The sequence below is a fragment of the Thamnophis elegans genome, chromosome 1 (genome assembly GCF_009769535.1).
Source record: "Thamnophis elegans isolate rThaEle1 chromosome 1, rThaEle1.pri, whole genome shotgun sequence".
Taxonomy (NCBI): Eukaryota; Metazoa; Chordata; class Lepidosauria; order Squamata; family Colubridae; genus Thamnophis; species Thamnophis elegans.
Genome location: NC_045541.1, coordinates 14,112,634 through 14,129,973, shown reverse-complemented (window position 1 = coordinate 14,129,973; position 17,340 = coordinate 14,112,634). Strand labels below are relative to the sequence as shown.

Here is a 17,340-nt window from a genome sequence, read left to right as displayed (position 1 = left end):
ATTCCCCAAACTTGAGTTAGGCATAGGAAACTTGCTCTCCATTTCAGAAACCATGAAAGAAATACAGACAATACAGAATGAGAGCTAATGTATAAAAGAGAGTTTAAAAGAACTCACTGCATCCAATCAGGAATACATTAGTTAGGAAGTAAGTCCCTTTAATTTCAGAGGAACCTATATTTGAATTGGTTTTTTTCCCCCCTCTAAAGCAATTTGCCCTCTTACTTCCCCTAGTCAATATCCCAGAAATCTTTTTCCACAGTGACGTAGTTTCCATTTTTTTTTTCTCCCCATGATTCCTCTTGAAACAGTTGCCTGCAGTAGATAAACTGGCTGCATCACGCAATTGGCAAGGTAGGGAAGGACTCTCAATTTAAGCTTCCCCTTTCAGCCAGCTGTTCTTGGATACGAGTCCCACGCCGGGTCGGGATTCCGGAGTGAACTGGAGTAGCTGCCTAATGAGAGCCTTGCAGGGCTCAGACAGACAAGGCAGATCTTCAGGGAACATGACCCCTTTCTTCTGGCGGCAGGGCATGCTGTGAATGTGCGTGTCATCAAAAGGCATGCAGCCAGTAATCATCACATAGAGCATTACGCCCAAGCTCCATATATCGTACTTCTTTGGATCGTAGGGGATACCCATCAGCACTTCTGGGGACGCGTACGCAGCTGATCCACAGTAGGTAGTACTCAACTCAGGGTATCCACGCGATTCTTTGCCAAAACCAAAGTCGGTCAATTTTGCTCGCCGGCCGTCTGAAGTAAGCAACACATTCTCACACTTCAGATCCCGGTGCACCAAATGCCTGTCGTGGAGGTAGCGCACGGCACCCACAACTGGGCAAAGATGTCTCGCGCTTCAGGGGCGCAGGGTAATTTCCCTGCTTGTTGTACCATTTGTAGCAAGTCTGTGGACGCAGCTTCCATCACGATGTAGAGAGTCCCGTTGCAAACTTCAATGAATTCATACACTCTTACAATGTGTGGGTGCCGGATCCCTCGCAGAATGGAGAGTTCCCGCGGTAGAAACTTTTCCACAAAATCCCGGGGCGCTCGACGTCGGTCCACCATTTGATTGCTAGCGGCCCTTTGTATTTGGCCGAGGTGGCCACTCTTACCTTGGAATAGCTTCCTTCTCCCAAGGTTTGGCCCAGCTTGTAACCCAGGTCACTCAAAAGTTTGTCTCCTTTGGAAGCCCTTGACATGATGACCTGGCTAGGCTGTAAGTCTTTAATTTTCTTTGTGGGGACTCAGTGCTTTAACCCATTGTGATTGGTATCTCTAGACTTTTACTCCCCCATATGCCCTTTGAGGCTTGGGCCTTCGAAGTCATCACTACTCAAAACATGTATTATGAAGTGCAAGGGGTGTCATGGGTTATGTCTGCAAAGCATAATCAGAAGTGTCAATTGGTCCCTTTAGTCCAGAGAAGTTCATTTGAGACAGACTCAGGAAATCCCCAGAAGAGGATTCGGTTATTACCACTCTAGTTCTTTTCTATAATATATTTGTTTTCTGTGTGGAGATATCATGTCTTGTTTTTAAGAATAGCACTTTCTCTACTAAAATGTTACAGCTCACAGTTTGATTATCTGTGCTGGATTTTTGTAATTTTTGAAGTTTTGTTACTCTTTTCTCATCTCTTATGAGTTTACCATTTTTTTTAGAAATTAATTGTACAGTAAACTTTCTTTTAAAAAAAAAAAAATCCCCAATGGTTTAAATCAGGGGTAGTCAACCTTTTTATACCTACTGCCCACTTTTGTATCTCTGTTAGTAGTAAAATTTTCTAACCGCCCACCAGTTCCACAGTAAAGGTGATTTATAAAGTAGGAAAGTAACTTTACTTTATAAAATTTATAAAGCAGTTACAGCAAACCCCTACCGCCCGCCATGGAAGCTGGAACGCCCACTTAGTGGGCGGTACGGACCAGGTTGACTACCACTGGTTTAAATGATCAAAATGTGCCAAGTAATCAAGATCAGAATTTCAAACTTCTTGATGTGGAACCCAATTGTTCTGTTCTATTTAAAAAAAATGTCCCAGAACCCCTGATCAAGAGGCAAAGCTTTAGTGGCAGAAGATTGGTGATGTCTGGGTGGGGGGAAAAAAATCCTTTATTATGGAATCCAATCAAATCCTTGCAGATCACTGTGGAATAGAGTTTGAAAAGTTGACCAAAACAGTTTTAAATGTCTGAGTTTTAGAAATGTATCAACTTCTCTGTGGGAGCGCCTTCCCTGTGGAATGAGCTGCCCCCGGAGCTTCGTATAATCCCCGACCTCTGGTCCTTCCGACGCGCCCTAAAAAGTTGGCTTTTCCAGCAAGCCAGCCTGGCCTGAACAAAACAAAATAAATTATTAATTTTAATCGAATTTCTTTAAAAATGTTATTGTTAACCTTAATTGGGTTTGTTTTTTTGGATATTCTATTTAATTTTTTTTAAACTTTTGTAATATGCTTTTTTAATGTTGTACACCGCCCTGAGTCCTTGGGAGAGGGCGGCATATAAATCCAATAAACCGAAAGCGAAACTTGAAAGGAAGAAAAATGACCTGAAAAATCCTTCATGCTAATATATATTAGCACCAATATTCTAATATAGATTGATAAAAAACAGGTCAGTTAAAAAAATGTCAGTTAAAATAATAGCCTTGATTAAGAAAGCTTACAATAGCTCTTCAAGGAGTTTCAAGGTCAAACTAGTTAAATAAAAGTAGAAGTCTCATTTGGGTAGAATAGAACCTTTATTCAGTCTTTTGACCATATCAAAAATATAAAACTAATACAAACATACAAGTGGATACAAGAAAACAATAGGACATGTACATTGTGAGTCATCACCCTACATTACATCCAATCTGACCCTGACCTTTATATATAATTTCAATTTATGTCACTTATAAAAAAATATATACAGCTAAAGAGAGGCAACTATTACAACTTTTATAGACTTCAGTGTAGCATTTGATTCAATAAACGGAATTTATCTGGAAGAAACTTATGGACCTAATCACAAATCTCATATTCCTCTCTTCAATCAAGACAATATACTCAAAAACTCATGCCTAAAGGTATACAGTTAGAAATGTCATATAAATGGAAAAGTGCCAGTCCAGGTGTAGCTGTTGCACACACCTTAGACAGAAGCAACCTAGAACGAGGAGAAATTTCCTGACAGTTAGAACATTAATCAGTGGCACAGCTTCCCTCCAGAGGTTGGAGGTTTTTAAGAAGAGATTGACAATCATTTGTCTGAAATGGTTTAGAGTCTCATACTTGACCAAGGGATTGGACTAGATGACCTCCAAGGTTCCTTCTAACTGTGTTAACTCTGTTAGTAAATGGATGATTCTTTTAATTGAATACTTCAATTAGTTCTTTAGTGTGGAACAAGGATATGGCCATATAACTCTGTCTCAAAATACGAATCAGTTGGAAATCAAATAAGCATTAAACACATTACAGCTGATGTTTGCTTCACATAAAATTATGATTATAATTAAAACAGATAGAAAAATCCTGTTTTTCCAAGAAGAAAATAACTGTTCCTCTAAACAATGCTTTTTCTAGGAATATTCCTATAACTATTATGAGTTGAATTTTGGCTGCATTCATACACAATATCCATTATATGATTTTAGCCTAGCAGTTTGAGCAAACTGCTAGGCTAAAGGTGTGGTTTACTCATCAAAACAAGATTAAACAAACCATGATCTGGAATTATATATGAAGATTTTTAAAAATTGAAAACGTATGTATTCAGACATCACTGAATTAGTGAATCATACCCATGTAATTAAGATAAAATAAAAGATAAAATAGGACTGCATTGTCACTTTTATCCTTATACATAAATTAAATGGATGTCAATCAATCATTCTTTCATTCAATCATTCATTTCGATATAGGCTCAATCTCATAACTCATGTTTAAAAAACATAGTTTTGATGCCAACTTGTATCATGTGGCATTGTACAGGTAGTCCTTGACTTACAACAGTTCATTTAGTCACTGGTCAAAGTTTACAACGGCACTGAGAAAGTGACTTATGACCATTTTTCACACTTACAACCATTGCAGCGTCCCCCACAATCTTATGACCAAAATTCAGATACTTGGCAACAATTTACGACGGTTGCCGTGCCCTGTAATCATGTGATAATTTATGCGACCTTCTGACAAGCAAAGTCAATGGGGAAGCCAGATTCACTTAACAACTGGGTTACTAACTTAAGAGCTGCAGTGATTCATTTAACAATTGTGGCAAGAAAGGTTGCAAATTGGGGAAACATTGCTGTCTTGCTTAGTAACAGAAATTTTGGACTCAATTGAGGTCATAAGATGACCACTAACTGTAATCTAGTCCTGGCCAGTCTCTAAACCAGTGTTTCTCAACCTTGGCAACTTGAAGATGTCCGGACTTCAACCAATGCTGGCTGGGGAATTCTGGGAGTTGAAGTCCGGACATCTTCAAGTTGCCAAGGTTGAGAAACACTGCTCTAAACTGACCTCAGACCAAACAAAGGAATTTCTGCCTTTTGGCCTTGATCTTATAGCAAATACCTACTGAAGGAATATCTGCTTTTTATCACTTCCAAGCTGTCGGTTTTGGATGTGACAATCCTAGAATTAGGTAGTGATATTTTTTTTACAGTATTCCTGGATGCAATTCATCCTGCTGGGGCAAAATAAATCATACAAAATAAAGAGGTCACCGTATTTCCATCAATTCAAGCTTCATTCGTGTTGTACCTCTTGAAATCTAAATCATTTTGTTTTAAAGAAATGGGAAACCTACCCAAATTGTATGAACCATACAGAAGATTAGCAAGATAGGTGTTTGTTCTGTCAGGATTAACTATGGAATTCTCTATTCAATTCTGTAGAAAAAAAAAATGCATTCAGTCCAATTCGGCTTTATCAGGGAAGTGGTATCTATATAAACAATGCCTTCTCAGTAAACTAGGTAAGGTTTTTCTGGACTGGTTTTCTGGACTGGTTTTTTCTGATATCCAAGCATTATATACATGCTCAAGATTGCATGCAGGTAAAGAGAAGCGATGGAGGGATAGGGAATCACAGGAAATGCAAGCACTGTTTGGTTTTGGATAAATTCTATGAAATTATTGGAGATACTTCACTTAACCATCCTTAAGTCTTTTATAAGTTACACATTCAATAAACTCTGGAACCCTCAACTGTAATTTAACTAGGTATTAAGCCTGGGAGAAATGTTATTTTATGAGGCACTTAATAAATGGAATAATTATATGCTTGACTGTACACCACATACGCATTTCCCCCCCCCCCCCAAGTAGGGATCCGCTGACCTAAATTGTACACTATTTAGCTACAGCTACCGAGAAACAAGCCCATCAATCAGGTCGGGGATCATTGATCTGGAATATAACGCCTGGGTTGGCTTTCAAATATTCTTTTTCCGCCTGAAAAAAAGTGCAGTTTTCAAGCCTTAAGCCAATTACAGCCCCCTTTTAAGACTGTCGGTTATTATCTCCAGCGTTCAAGCTTTCCCAGACACGGAACGCATGGATTTTGCTGCTTTCAACGTTATCTAAGCCAGTGTTTCTCAACCTTGGCAACTTGAAGATGTCCGGACTTCAACTCCCAGAATTCCCCAGCCAGCAAATGCTGGCTGGGGATTCTGGGAGTTGAAGTCCGGACATCTTCAAGTTGCCAAGGTTGAGAAACACTGATCTAAGCTTTGGGGGAGAAGCCGTTTTACTCTACACGGCAAACGCGGGGTAATCCTAGCGCGGACAGATTGGCCGGCACCCTCCTTTCGAAACGGGGGAAGTCAATGAAGGAATCGGCGGGCACGTGAAAAGCCAGAGACCGCCATTCCGGGAAGCTCCCGATGAGAGCGGAGCATTGTCCTCGGGTGAAGCCAAGCTCCCGCTCTCCCCGCGAAAGGAGCCGAAGGAAAAGAAGGTGCGGACGGCGACGAGCCGGAGTAAATATTCTAGGTCAGAGGACAAAAGAATCTCCTCCGACCAATCGGCTCCTTTCACGAGGCACTTTGTCACATTCAGTTCCATTCCGCGCCCCCCCGGACGGTACCATTTCGCTTGGGTGGGCCCCGTCCTGCTTTTTTTAAAAATTTATATCTCCAGCGCCGGTTGGTCACAGAGCGGATAACATACGACGCGAGGTTGACACCGGCAGTCGGTGTCTTCCTTCTCTGTTTCCCTCGTACCGCCCTTCGCACTCTTTTCCTCCCTTCCCCTCGCGAAGAGCAAATGGATCGGTCCGCTCGACTATAAAAGCGCGGTGCGGCACATGCTTGCCTTCCATAGAGGGGGAGCGTTTGCGAAAGGAGCTGGGGTGCTGGGAGTGAAGTTACTGCACTTTCCTGGGCTTGGTGTGCTCACTAGGAGGGCTGGGTGGGTGGGTGAACAAGGCGCAGCAAAGCACCTTAAGTGGTTGTAAAATAACAAGGAACAAGAGAAAGCGGCCTCCGCTTTCTTTTCTCCCCTCGTTTTCCGGTGGAGCGAAGAGCGCTGTAAGAAGCAGGGAGGAGAGGAGAATGCTGGACTGGTTTTTCCCTTCCACCGGCAGGGGCGGAAATCGCAGTTGAAGCCGGCCAAACTCTCTTGCCTGTTATAATCACAGAGCTCGGGCTTCTAAACCCAACCCGGCTTTAGATTTGTCTGCGATCAGGGGTTCCCTCTCTCCCCCCCCCTCGATTAGGAGTTCAACCAGTTTGAGCGACAGGAAGGGGTTGCTGTGTGTGCGTGTGCCTTGTCTCTTTAAAAAAAGCGCCTTCTCCCCTTGCCACCTCCAGCTGTACATATAATTGCTTTTTTAATATATTTTTTGAAAAGCTGGTCAAAATACCCATCCCGATCCCCGGCTGCCCTCTGGTACCCTGTGCTCCGCTGTTAAGGGATGGTTTGTCCTGCTCATTCTGTCCCCGCAACGCCCGTATCTTCCTCCTGAGCAAGTAGCCTGAGCATGGCAAACGAGACACACTTCTTCATAAAAGATATAAAGGCCGGACTGAAAAATGTAAATGTCGTCTTTATTGTACTGGAGATAGGTAAGTGGGTGTCCCTTGGAACCATCTCATTCATTGTTTCCTTCCCCCCCCATCTCTTCCTCCCCGCCTCTCCTTCCTATCTTTCCTTCTTCCTCTTTCTAGCTCAGAAGCTGTGTGTGTGTGTGTGAGTTTGGGACACGTGGTCACTTCAGGGGAAAAGGTTGGCAGTCCCATTGGTGTGTGCTCCACCCTTTAAATATAGACTTTTAAAAGGTAGACTTTTAGTTATCTTCTAATTTTTTATTTTAGTATTTTTCTGCCATCACTTCCCAAGCTTTTAAACTCCGTAATAACTTCCTAATCCTATTTAGGCAAAGTTAAAAAAAAGTTCCCCTCGCACATAGGTGCTGGTCATTCTCGACTCTAGGGGGCGGTGCTCATCTCCATTTCAAAAAGCCAAAGATCATATTTACAGGAGAATAAATCATGGTGGCAGCTTATATTTATTGGGTCATTGTTCCTGTGTATGTCTCATTGGCTGCTTTTTCTCTCTCTCTCTCTCTCTCTCTCTCTCTTTTCTTTTCTTTTTTTTTGCTGTTTCCTGGCAGGACGTGTTACCAAAACCAAAGACGGACACGAAGTCAGGGCGTGCAAAGTAGCTGACAAGACAGGAAGCATCACCATCTCTGTGTGGGATGAGCTTGGCAGCCTCATCCAGCCAGGTGATATTATTCGGTTGACCAAAGGGTACGTAATGCAAAATAAGGATGATGTCAGGCTGAGCTCAGTCTGGCTTGTTTGCTCTTGAAGCAGCTTGTCTGCTACTCGGAAGGCGGTGTTCCCTGAACATGGACTAGGTAAAACTCGCACGGAAGCAGCTGTGGCTGCCATCTCTCTTGGAAAAAGAGGGCAATGGGAAACGGGAATTCTTTTCTTGCAAGGCTGCTAGCAGTTAAAAGTTTGGGAACAGCTAACTGGTTGTGCTGTGTCTAAACCGAGTCTGCTACAATCAATATACTGTACATAGGAAGAACTGTTGGGCTGGTTCATCCCTTTGCCACCTCTAATCCACAAAATGCCTGTTGACGGACAATACTTCTTCAAGGTTGTTCCAATCCCCTAATGCTTGATCCTTTTAACGGGAGGACAGGCCTAGATTGACAAGCAGAAAGGGGATCCCCATGCCACTTTGTTTCTTGGGAAAACACCTGTCCTCTCAGTGCTTATACTCCCATGAACTAGATTGAGTGGTCGGATCCTGAGGGTAAGCGGTAGGCACAGGAAGGGGGTTCACTGTTTCCGCTAGTCTGCCCTCCCTCTCTGTCACACACAGTGCTTTGTATATAGGCAATAGCATTAGACTTATATACCGCTTCATAGGGCTTTCAGCCCTCTCTAAGCGGTTTACAGAGTCAGCATATCGCCCCCAACAACAATCCGGGTTCTCATTTTACCCACCTCGGAAGGATGGAAGGCTGAGTCAACCCTGAGCCGGTGAGATTTGAACAGCTGAAGTAGCCTGCAGTGCTGCATTCAACCAGTGCGCCACCTCGGCTCCTATATGACTGGAAGTGACCCAGATATAAACAAAAGGGTTGGTGTATAGCAATGGAGCCTTTTTAAACCACACGTTGACCTCGGCTGAGCTCTTAAAGCGGCCTTCCCCAACCTTATGACTCCCAATTTTCCAACCAACGTGGCCACTGATTGAGTTGGCTGCAGGTGGCGGCACTTTGATGGAATCGGTTGAGAAGGCGGGCTTAAGAAAACAGGTGACCTGCCCAGTTTTCTTGATTGTCTCTGAGCCCCTTTTTTTTGTAGAAGTGAGTTGACTTAAGGGATTTCCTATAATGGAGAAACAAAAGCTATTCACTCCCCTTCTGTCCTTCCTCTTCAAGAGCCAAGTTGAACATTGCAGTGGTAGAACTTGGGAAATGCTCAAGACTTGTGAAATAAAGAGATATCCAGATAGCAGAACTTAACTTTATCTAAACTGGGGAAAAACAAAAAACAACCCACAGTCAAATCAGATTAGCATTTGCATGGGAGGCAGCTAGGAAATCATCGAGCCACAAGCCCAAGGTATCATATTTATATTTATTTATCTTATGGGAAGAAAGCAAGTTTGGTATTGAAACAACTTTGGGTATTGTTGCCAAGGAAACAAGAGTCAAGCTTGATGTAAGGGAGATTTCACTTCTTTAAAAGACTTTCATAACGATGACCAGGAGGAGGGATCAGAACTGCTCTCTGCATTCATATCCTCTCTGGAGATAGAGTAGTTTAGGTCAGGGGTCTCCAACCTTGGCAAGCCTTGCGGACTTCAAGTCCCAGAATTCCACAGCCAGCTATTTTTGACTTCCCCGTAACTGAAACAGTTTTCTGCAGAGGCAGGGAGATAAGAAGGCATTTTGGTGGTGCTCAGCTTCATAGCTAACACTCTGAACACCTTTTACAACTTCCTCAGCTTTTTTTTTTAAAGACCATGACAATTCATTTTATTGCATGACTTCCCAATAAAGACCAACCCTAGAAGCAACCTTTGAACAAAACACCCTGCTTGAGGGTACTTCTCTGACCCCCCCACCCCACCAAAACACACACACTTGTAAATGGTGAATCTCACTGCCGTTTTTAAATTTACACCTCCTTTTTCAGTATCTGAGCTGGCCTAGAGTTTCTTATGGAGTTGGGAATTCAAGGCCTCCTCCCTCCACAATGTCTTGAGCAAAACGGGCCCTGTAAGGTGAAATTTCTCAGACTGATTTTTTATAAACAAGGGCAATTCTTTGGTGTCTTTACACGAAGGGTAAATGGCTCTGAATGCTTAGATATAGTACCCTCTTTTGAAGTAAGATAGAATAATGGATTGAGATCTGGTGTAATGTGATTATAACATCTTTCCTGTTGCAGCTGGCTATTTCTGCCTCTTCGGTCGGAGAGTCTCTGTTATCAAGTATTACTGAGAAAGCGGGCTATTTTAAAATGGGGAGAGAGATAATTATAATTAGTAATAAAGCATCTTAATTTATTATAGTATTCTGCATTTTTTTGCATCAGATTCAGTTCAAAGGAAGCTAACGTGTGTCAGGGATGGCCTTGTTGAATTATTTGCCAGTTAGTATTAAAAAAAAAAGATTTAAGCTATATTTCATCCCATTCCAGTTAGCTTGACCTTCAGTTACTTTTTTATAACTAATTGCTTGAACTTTCTTTACTTTTTTATGTTAGAAATTTAAAAAAACACACAACAACATACACTATATTGCCAAAAGTATTCGCTCACCCATCCAAATAATCAGAATCAGGTGTTCCAATCACTTCCATGGCCACAGATGTATAAAATCAAGTACCTAGGCATGCAGACTGTTTTAACAAACATTTGTGAAAGAACGGGTCACTCTCAGGAGCTCAGTAATTCAGCGTGGAACTGTGATAGGATGCCACCTGTGCAACAAATCCAGTTGTGAAATTTCCCTCGCTCCTAAATATTCCACAGTCAACTGTCAGCTGTATTATAAGATCGTGGAAGTGTTTGGGAACGACAGCAACTCAGCCACGAAGGTGGTAGCGCGTGTAAACCTGTCCAACAAGTGTGTGACCTCACCTCACAAATGCGCTTCTGGAAGAATGGACAAAAATTCCCATAAACACACTCCTGAACCTTTGTGGACAGCCTTCCAGAAGAGTTGAAGCTGTTATAGCGCAAAGGGAGGACCGACGTCATATTGAACCCCATGGATTAGAATGGGATGTCACTTACAGTAAGTTCATATGCGAGAAAGGCAGGTGAGCGAATATTTTAGCAATATTGTGTATATCCTGGTCAAATTGCATCAGCTATGAAGTTCCTGAGAAGAATTTATGGACACAATAGGATGATGATTCTTCTTACATAATACTTTACAATGATGACATGTTTGAATAGAAGAAATGCTTTTAAAAGTAGAAAATCTGATGTGTCAGTGAATAAATAACAAATCTGGTTGCTGGTAGCACCACGTTCTGCAAAAGCCTTGGTCCAGTTTTGCAGAATTGTTCTTGTGTAATTGGAGGAAAGGAAGTGGTTTTAAGGAATTGCTGATTGTATTGTGTTGGCACCTCCCCATGCTCTGGATTCCCCCACCCCCCCAATCCAATTCAGCACTCCCTCTGTTATTAAGACTTGCCCTGGCTGCTCATTCCATTAGAATGGTCTTAATACATTTAAACTGATTTGTCTTCGGATCTTTTTGTCTATCAGTTTATAATGTCCTGCTCAAGAGATAAGACAATCCTTTCCAGTACAACTGGCCTTATAATCCTGCAACTGCAATGAAATGGAATACCCTTACATCCACATTTAACATACCTTGGACAGAAGCATGCAATATATCCCAAATGAGGCTGGAACATATTCTTTGGCTTAAAAGACAGTCATGGCTGCTTACTTGGGAACAATAATGACTTGCTTCTGTATCAATGGGCAACCAGATGGCTAACCTTTTGTCGTGTGCTGAAAGCACGCACATGCACCCATAATACAATGCTTGTGTGACCTCCCCGTGTACGCCCCACCCTTGCGCATGCATGCACAAACCCTGTGTGCCCTATCCCCTGCGCATTTGCACACAACCCCTCCATACGTCCTGCATGCACTCCTCCCCGTACATCCATGCGCAAACCCGTGCATGCTCATGCAACCCCCCTCATACCCTACATATCTGCACATGACTCCTGCATGTGCACTCCATGCCATACATGCACATCTGCATGTGCCCCTGCCACATGAACGGCCGAGACCTAAAAAACAGCTGGTGGGCAGATTGATTGATTGATTTGGCTTGTATGCCGCCCTATTCCCGGAAGACTCAGGGTGGCTAACAATCAAAAGGGGAGGGGGTATAAAAAAATAGAAAACAGGAATTTAAAATACAACAACAGTCATAACCTCGGAGGGAGCTGGATAGTTCAACAGCCCAGGCCTGCCGGAACAGCCAGGTCTTTATTTGCGGAAGGCCGGAAGGGTGGTAAGGGTCCGGATCTCAAGGGGAGATCGTTCCAGAGGCCGGAGCAGCCACAGAGAAGGCCCTCCCTCGGGGAGTCGCCAGCCGACATTGGCCGGCAGATGAATTCGGAGGAGGCCTAGTCTGTGGGATCTAATAGGTCTTTGGGAGGTGACTGGCAGGAGCGGTCTCTCAAGTAACCAGGTCATGCACGGTGGGGTTGAGCTGGGCCAACGGCTCGCGTGCCACAGAGAGGGCTCTGCATGCCCCAGGTTCACCCATCATGGCTTTAGACTAACTTCTAAGTCCTTCATAGGGCATACGTGGCACAATACCATATCAGAGTTGCTTTTTTACTTGCATTTTTAGCAGAACTCATGCGTGACTCACAAAGAGATGGAGAGCTTTCTTTGAAAACTCAACACTTTGGCCATCTGTGGAAAAGTTTTAGAAGCAATATTAATTGTTTTTAAGGAGACCGTATCTTTTTCCTCTTTCTATCAGCCTCAGTGAAATCTGCTAAAGAGTTATTTTGTTGAATTATGAGTCTCAAGGGCCATCTGGAGGCATAAAGTGGAATGCAAATTTCAGTTATTTAATTCTTCAACTTGATAAAATAAAGTTATCCAATGGGTTCTTAATTACAACCAAAGTATAGAAGTCAGCAATTAATGTAAGGCAAGTTTAATGTTTCAGTGCTTTAAGGTTATTTTTTTATTGTATTGACATAAATGTGATGGCATTTGATGAATGATGACTTATGTTTTATCCTGATAAAACTTGTACTGTCACCACATTCTCTTCTAGCGTGTTTAATGGTTCAATCTGACTGGAGCTGGAAGGGACCTTGGAGGTGTTCTTGTCCAGCCCCCTGGTCAAGCAGGAGACCTTATACCATTTCAGACAGGTGGCTGTCCAAGCTTTTCTTTAAAAAAACTCCAGTGATGAAGAACCCACAACTTCAATGGCAAACTGTTCCACTGATTAATTGTCCTCATTGTTAGGAAGTTTCTACTTAATTTCAGGTTGCTTCTCTCCTTGTTTAATTTCCATCCACTCCATAATGTTGCTTGTGTTTCCTTGCTTAGGTATGCCTCTTGTGGAAAGGATGCCTTACGCTTATACTGGAAGGGGAGGTGACCCTGCAAAAAATTGGGGAGTGAGTATCTCATTTTGCACATAACCTGTTCATTGTTTGAAGCCGGATAGGCAAAATCCAGGCCTTAAAATCCAGGCCATTTACTACTGCTCTGGTGTTCATTCAACATTATTTGGTTTTATTCTGGCTGAAAGTGGGATGTGGGGGATTATAGCGCTGGGAACTTCAATAGCTAAGAAATGGCATCTTGATCCGTCTTTTCCATCCTGCATAATTTATGTCTTTTGAATATTAGTTGTAAGCAGGTAAGTTTAGCCATTTGTTAGGTTAAGACATTTCACTTTCAAGGACTTGCAGCACGAAAATCTGAAGTCCTCTATTTATTCACAGGCCAGGTACGGTAGAGGCAGCCGCAATGCGAGCTTCCACATCCTACTCTGGTATTGCGCTCCAATCTGTCCTGGAGGAGCCAGCCTCTCTAGGGGTGTAAAGGTAAATTTCCCCCTCTATGTAGCAGAATCTTTTAGGTTCTAATTAAGGTCTCTTGAGATCTACTGTGTCCTGAATGAGATGGTTGCCGTGTCTAGCATTTATCAACTTTGTGTAGGCTTATTCATTGAGACCGGTAATAAAAACTTTAAAAGCAAAGATTGGACCCGTTCAGATTTTTTCTTCTTTACTTTAGGGGCTGGTTCATCTTGACATGAATGATGGTGGGAGCATTAGATGATTCACCAAACGTTTAAACCTGTATTGAAGATGTACTGAAAATGCTTGTCTCTCCTTGCATTGTGTTAGATGCAATGGAAGAATTCTTGGCATTCAGCTCTCTGTTTTCTGTGAATTGGGCGAGCCTTGTATATTCAATAACGGCGATTAATGTGCTAGTGACCCCATTCAAACTTTTCAATAATTCGTCCATAAATCGTCTTCCAGTCATTCTGTCATAATCATGCATTGTGAACCAGGCCAGATAGGAATATTTAGGGCATAGTTCGAACAGTTGGAATGTTAAGTGGCCTCTTGTGTGATTATACTAAGTCTAATTTATGCAATGTGACCTCCGATTATTCACAGTACATTACCTTCCATTATATCTGCTTCCATTTTTTTAAATTAAAGCAAAAAATCCGGTGTCTGGATTTAGAGAAGATTAGTATACATTTCTAAAAGAGATGATGGCTATCAGATTTTAGTTTGTGGAGGCTAAGTGACGATATAGTGCTTCACAGTACTCTCTAAGCAGTTTACAGAGTCAGAATATTGCCCTCAACAGTCTGGGTCCTCATTTTATCCATCTCGGAAGGATGGAAGGCTGAGTCAACCTTGAGCCGTTCAGAATTGAACTGCTGGCAGTCGGCAGCCAACAGAAGTAGCTTGCAGTACTGCATTCTAACCACTGCACCACCACGGATGTTGTCATAAAGGGGGAAAAGTGAACATGAATAGTTTTGTTAGAAGATAAGTGTTGCAATGGAAAATGGCAGAGGGGTGGTATTTTAGCAAAAACAAGGCTGATCGCCTGATGATCTGGATTTAGAGAAGATTATACATTTCTAAAAGAGATGGCTATCTGATTTTAGTTTTGGGACGCTAAGTGATGCCAGAGATTGAAATGCATTTGTTTTGGATTTGCCGTGGAAAGAACATTCTGCTGAGCACAATGTCACTTAATAGATTCTGCCCCACAGGAGACTCAGACGCAAATACAATTGTTTGGTAGAAGAGGTTTTAAAGAGCAATTTAAGATGCAGAATTTTGGGGTGGCCACATTTGAAATGTTAACTGATCCTAAAACACTTCTCTTTGGAACTTGTTGCACACTAGCCTTACTGTGTCTTCTCTGCATGGCTCAAATCTAGGCATGTTTTCATACAAGTGAGGCATTCATGATTCAGTGGATCTCCCTCTCAGGGAAAACGTACAAAGGGTTGCAGCCCTGGTGTGTATCCTTCTGCAGAAGTGATTAGAATGTTAAATACGGGCATCTTAACAGCAGAAGGAAAATGGGGGCTTAGAATTGCAACCTTGGAGGCAATCTTGTAGCCCTTTCTGGTTACCTCTGGGGTTTATTGCCTGGAAACTGGACAGAGGTTGCAGAAATAGTTGCAGCAAGAAACTTCATTCTCTCATGAGCTTGTTTTTCTGTACAGGTTCTGCATGGTGTATTCAGAAGTGCCCAATTCAGTGAACCCAGTTCAGATCACTCAGGGCAGCCGAATAAAGTGGTAGGTTTTGTCACACGCAGCACCATTCTGGGGTCTGCCGTCAGCAGCTTTTAAGATAGGTTTTTCTTGGGTCTTATCTAATACGAGCTTTCACTGCAGTGGAATTTTTTTCCTCATCTTTATGGGAACAATGGGCGTTTAAATGAGTGGGGTGGGGGGGATAACTTTTTCAAGGAGAAAATGGTTTGTTTTCTTAATGCTTTTCTCCCCCCCTCCCCCTTTTGCATTTCTTTTTTCAAGGCACAGGGTGAGCAGGCTAATTCTGGTACTTGTACTTTTGGGCCAACTGGTAAGTAAGTGTATGGGAAGTAGGAGACCAGCATGGAAATGGCTATTTGGGAAGATGCCTCCGTTTAAATTGGTGGTTGATTTTTAATAGGCAAAGCTAAAAAACTACAGTTAACTTTTGGCTTGCTCCTAGATTAACCGTAATAATTAAAGCCAATTTGACACAGAACTTAAACAGCAAGTCAACTTACATGCCTAGCCCTGGACTCATCACTAATGACTCCAAAGTCATTGACTAAGATGAGCGGCTATAGAAATAAATAAATTTAAATAATAAATCCAAAACTTTGCTAGACAAATCTCGGAGGAGTATTCACTGCTTCTTGTCCAGTCAGATTTTGATAATATGTCTCAGTTTACATCTCCCATTCCACAATTTCATTTCACAAATAAATAAACCATGGGCAGAGTAGGCGTCTGATTCCTTCGGCATAACCCCTACACATCAACCATTTTATCAACATAACTTACTGGGGAAGAACATACGGGGAACTGGTTTTGAAGAACCTCAAGTTCCTGATCAAAGGACGCAACCCAATTTATTAACCCAAAGCTGGACACAATTAAAAAAAATATGTTTGCTATATAATCTTCTTTGTAAGATAATTATTCCCGGTAAGTTTAACACCCAGTAAAGATTTTGCACCATCATGTTAACAACTTTTAAGATGCGTGAACGTCAACTCTCAGAATTTCCCAGCCATCATCTTCAAGTCCCCGCATCTTAAAAGTTGATGTGATACATTAACTTCTTTAATTAGCTTTGGTGCCTGTTTATAGATTAGCAGGAATTACCTGCATTATACAAGATCCTACTACGTCATTAAGACTGTCATCACTTGTTTTTGGTTGCATTGATTACCATTGTGTGACAAGCTACCTCTTTGTGGTCTACACTGGGGATTTCACAGCTCTCGGCAACTTCATGCTAAATGCTCCCTAGTTAAGAACAGGCTCTTTTGAGCATTGACAGTCTCCATTGCTAAAGAAACGTGAGGTGAGAAAATAGAAAAGTTTGATGACAGTTTTTAAAAAATTGTTTCCTCTTTTGTTTTTTGTTTTTAGGAAATGGTTTGCCAACTGGACCAGAGTTGAGTGGATTGTTCCACTGCTTCTAATCATGCCCCCCACTATTCAGGTTCTGGGAGGTCTGGCGGACGGGCCCCCACTCCTCTCGCGCCTCTACTGTCTAACAATGCTCGTCCCTTTCAAAGCACAATTAGTAACGGGAGGGACCCCCGCAGGGCCTCCAAAAGATGACCAAACCAATCACCCACCCTGTCCACATAGCCTCGTTAGCCTACTTGAACACTTCCTGCACTTTTATTTATGTTTACTGTGAAATGTTTATATTCTTTCTGATTCTCGGCCTTCCATTGTCCGGAGGGAGAGACTTTCTCACTTCTCTGCCCCTCCCCTTCTCCGCGCCCCGATTCAAACTTCAGTGAAGCTACTGATCATGCGTCGTCACCCCGGAAAGAAAATGTGTGGAAATATAGAAGCCTATTTGAAAATAGATTTCCTTGTTAAATATTAGTTGCCGTTTTCCAAAAGGTGGCCCAGTTTTGGCTGGAAAAGTATTTTATTTCGTGTTTAGTTTGTGTGATGCAGCCTTAAGATGCTTATTTCCTTTCTGCTCCTGGGACTGACACACATCCCAGTTGGTGGGAGCTTGTGATAATTGGGGTGGGAGGTGGGGAGGGGAGGGGTAGGAAGAAGTTCCATCTAACAAGCCGTTC

General features: G+C 42.4%; 2 protein-coding genes across 2 annotated transcripts; one reads left to right on the top strand and one right to left on the bottom strand.

The window, feature by feature from the left end:
- Window positions 1–373: 373 nt before the first annotated feature.
- On the bottom strand, window positions 374–1,205 carry LOC116522660 (testis-specific serine/threonine-protein kinase 6-like). The gene is given in 3 exon segments (XM_032237678.1): window positions 374–837; window positions 840–1,073; window positions 1,076–1,205. Coding segments are annotated over 3 exon segments (828 nt in total).
- A 5,151-nt stretch (window positions 1,206–6,356) lies between these two features.
- On the top strand, window positions 6,357–16,815 carry NABP1 (nucleic acid binding protein 1). The gene is made up of 7 exons (XM_032232579.1): window positions 6,357–7,061; window positions 7,610–7,723; window positions 13,075–13,145; window positions 13,476–13,577; window positions 15,239–15,313; window positions 15,554–15,602; window positions 16,667–16,815. The coding sequence occupies exons 1-7, from the start codon at window positions 6,977–6,979 to the stop codon at window positions 16,717–16,719; spliced, it is 549 nt and encodes a 182-aa protein (XP_032088470.1). The 5' UTR covers window positions 6,357–6,976; the 3' UTR covers window positions 16,720–16,815.
- Window positions 16,816–17,340: the final 525 nt, after the last annotated feature.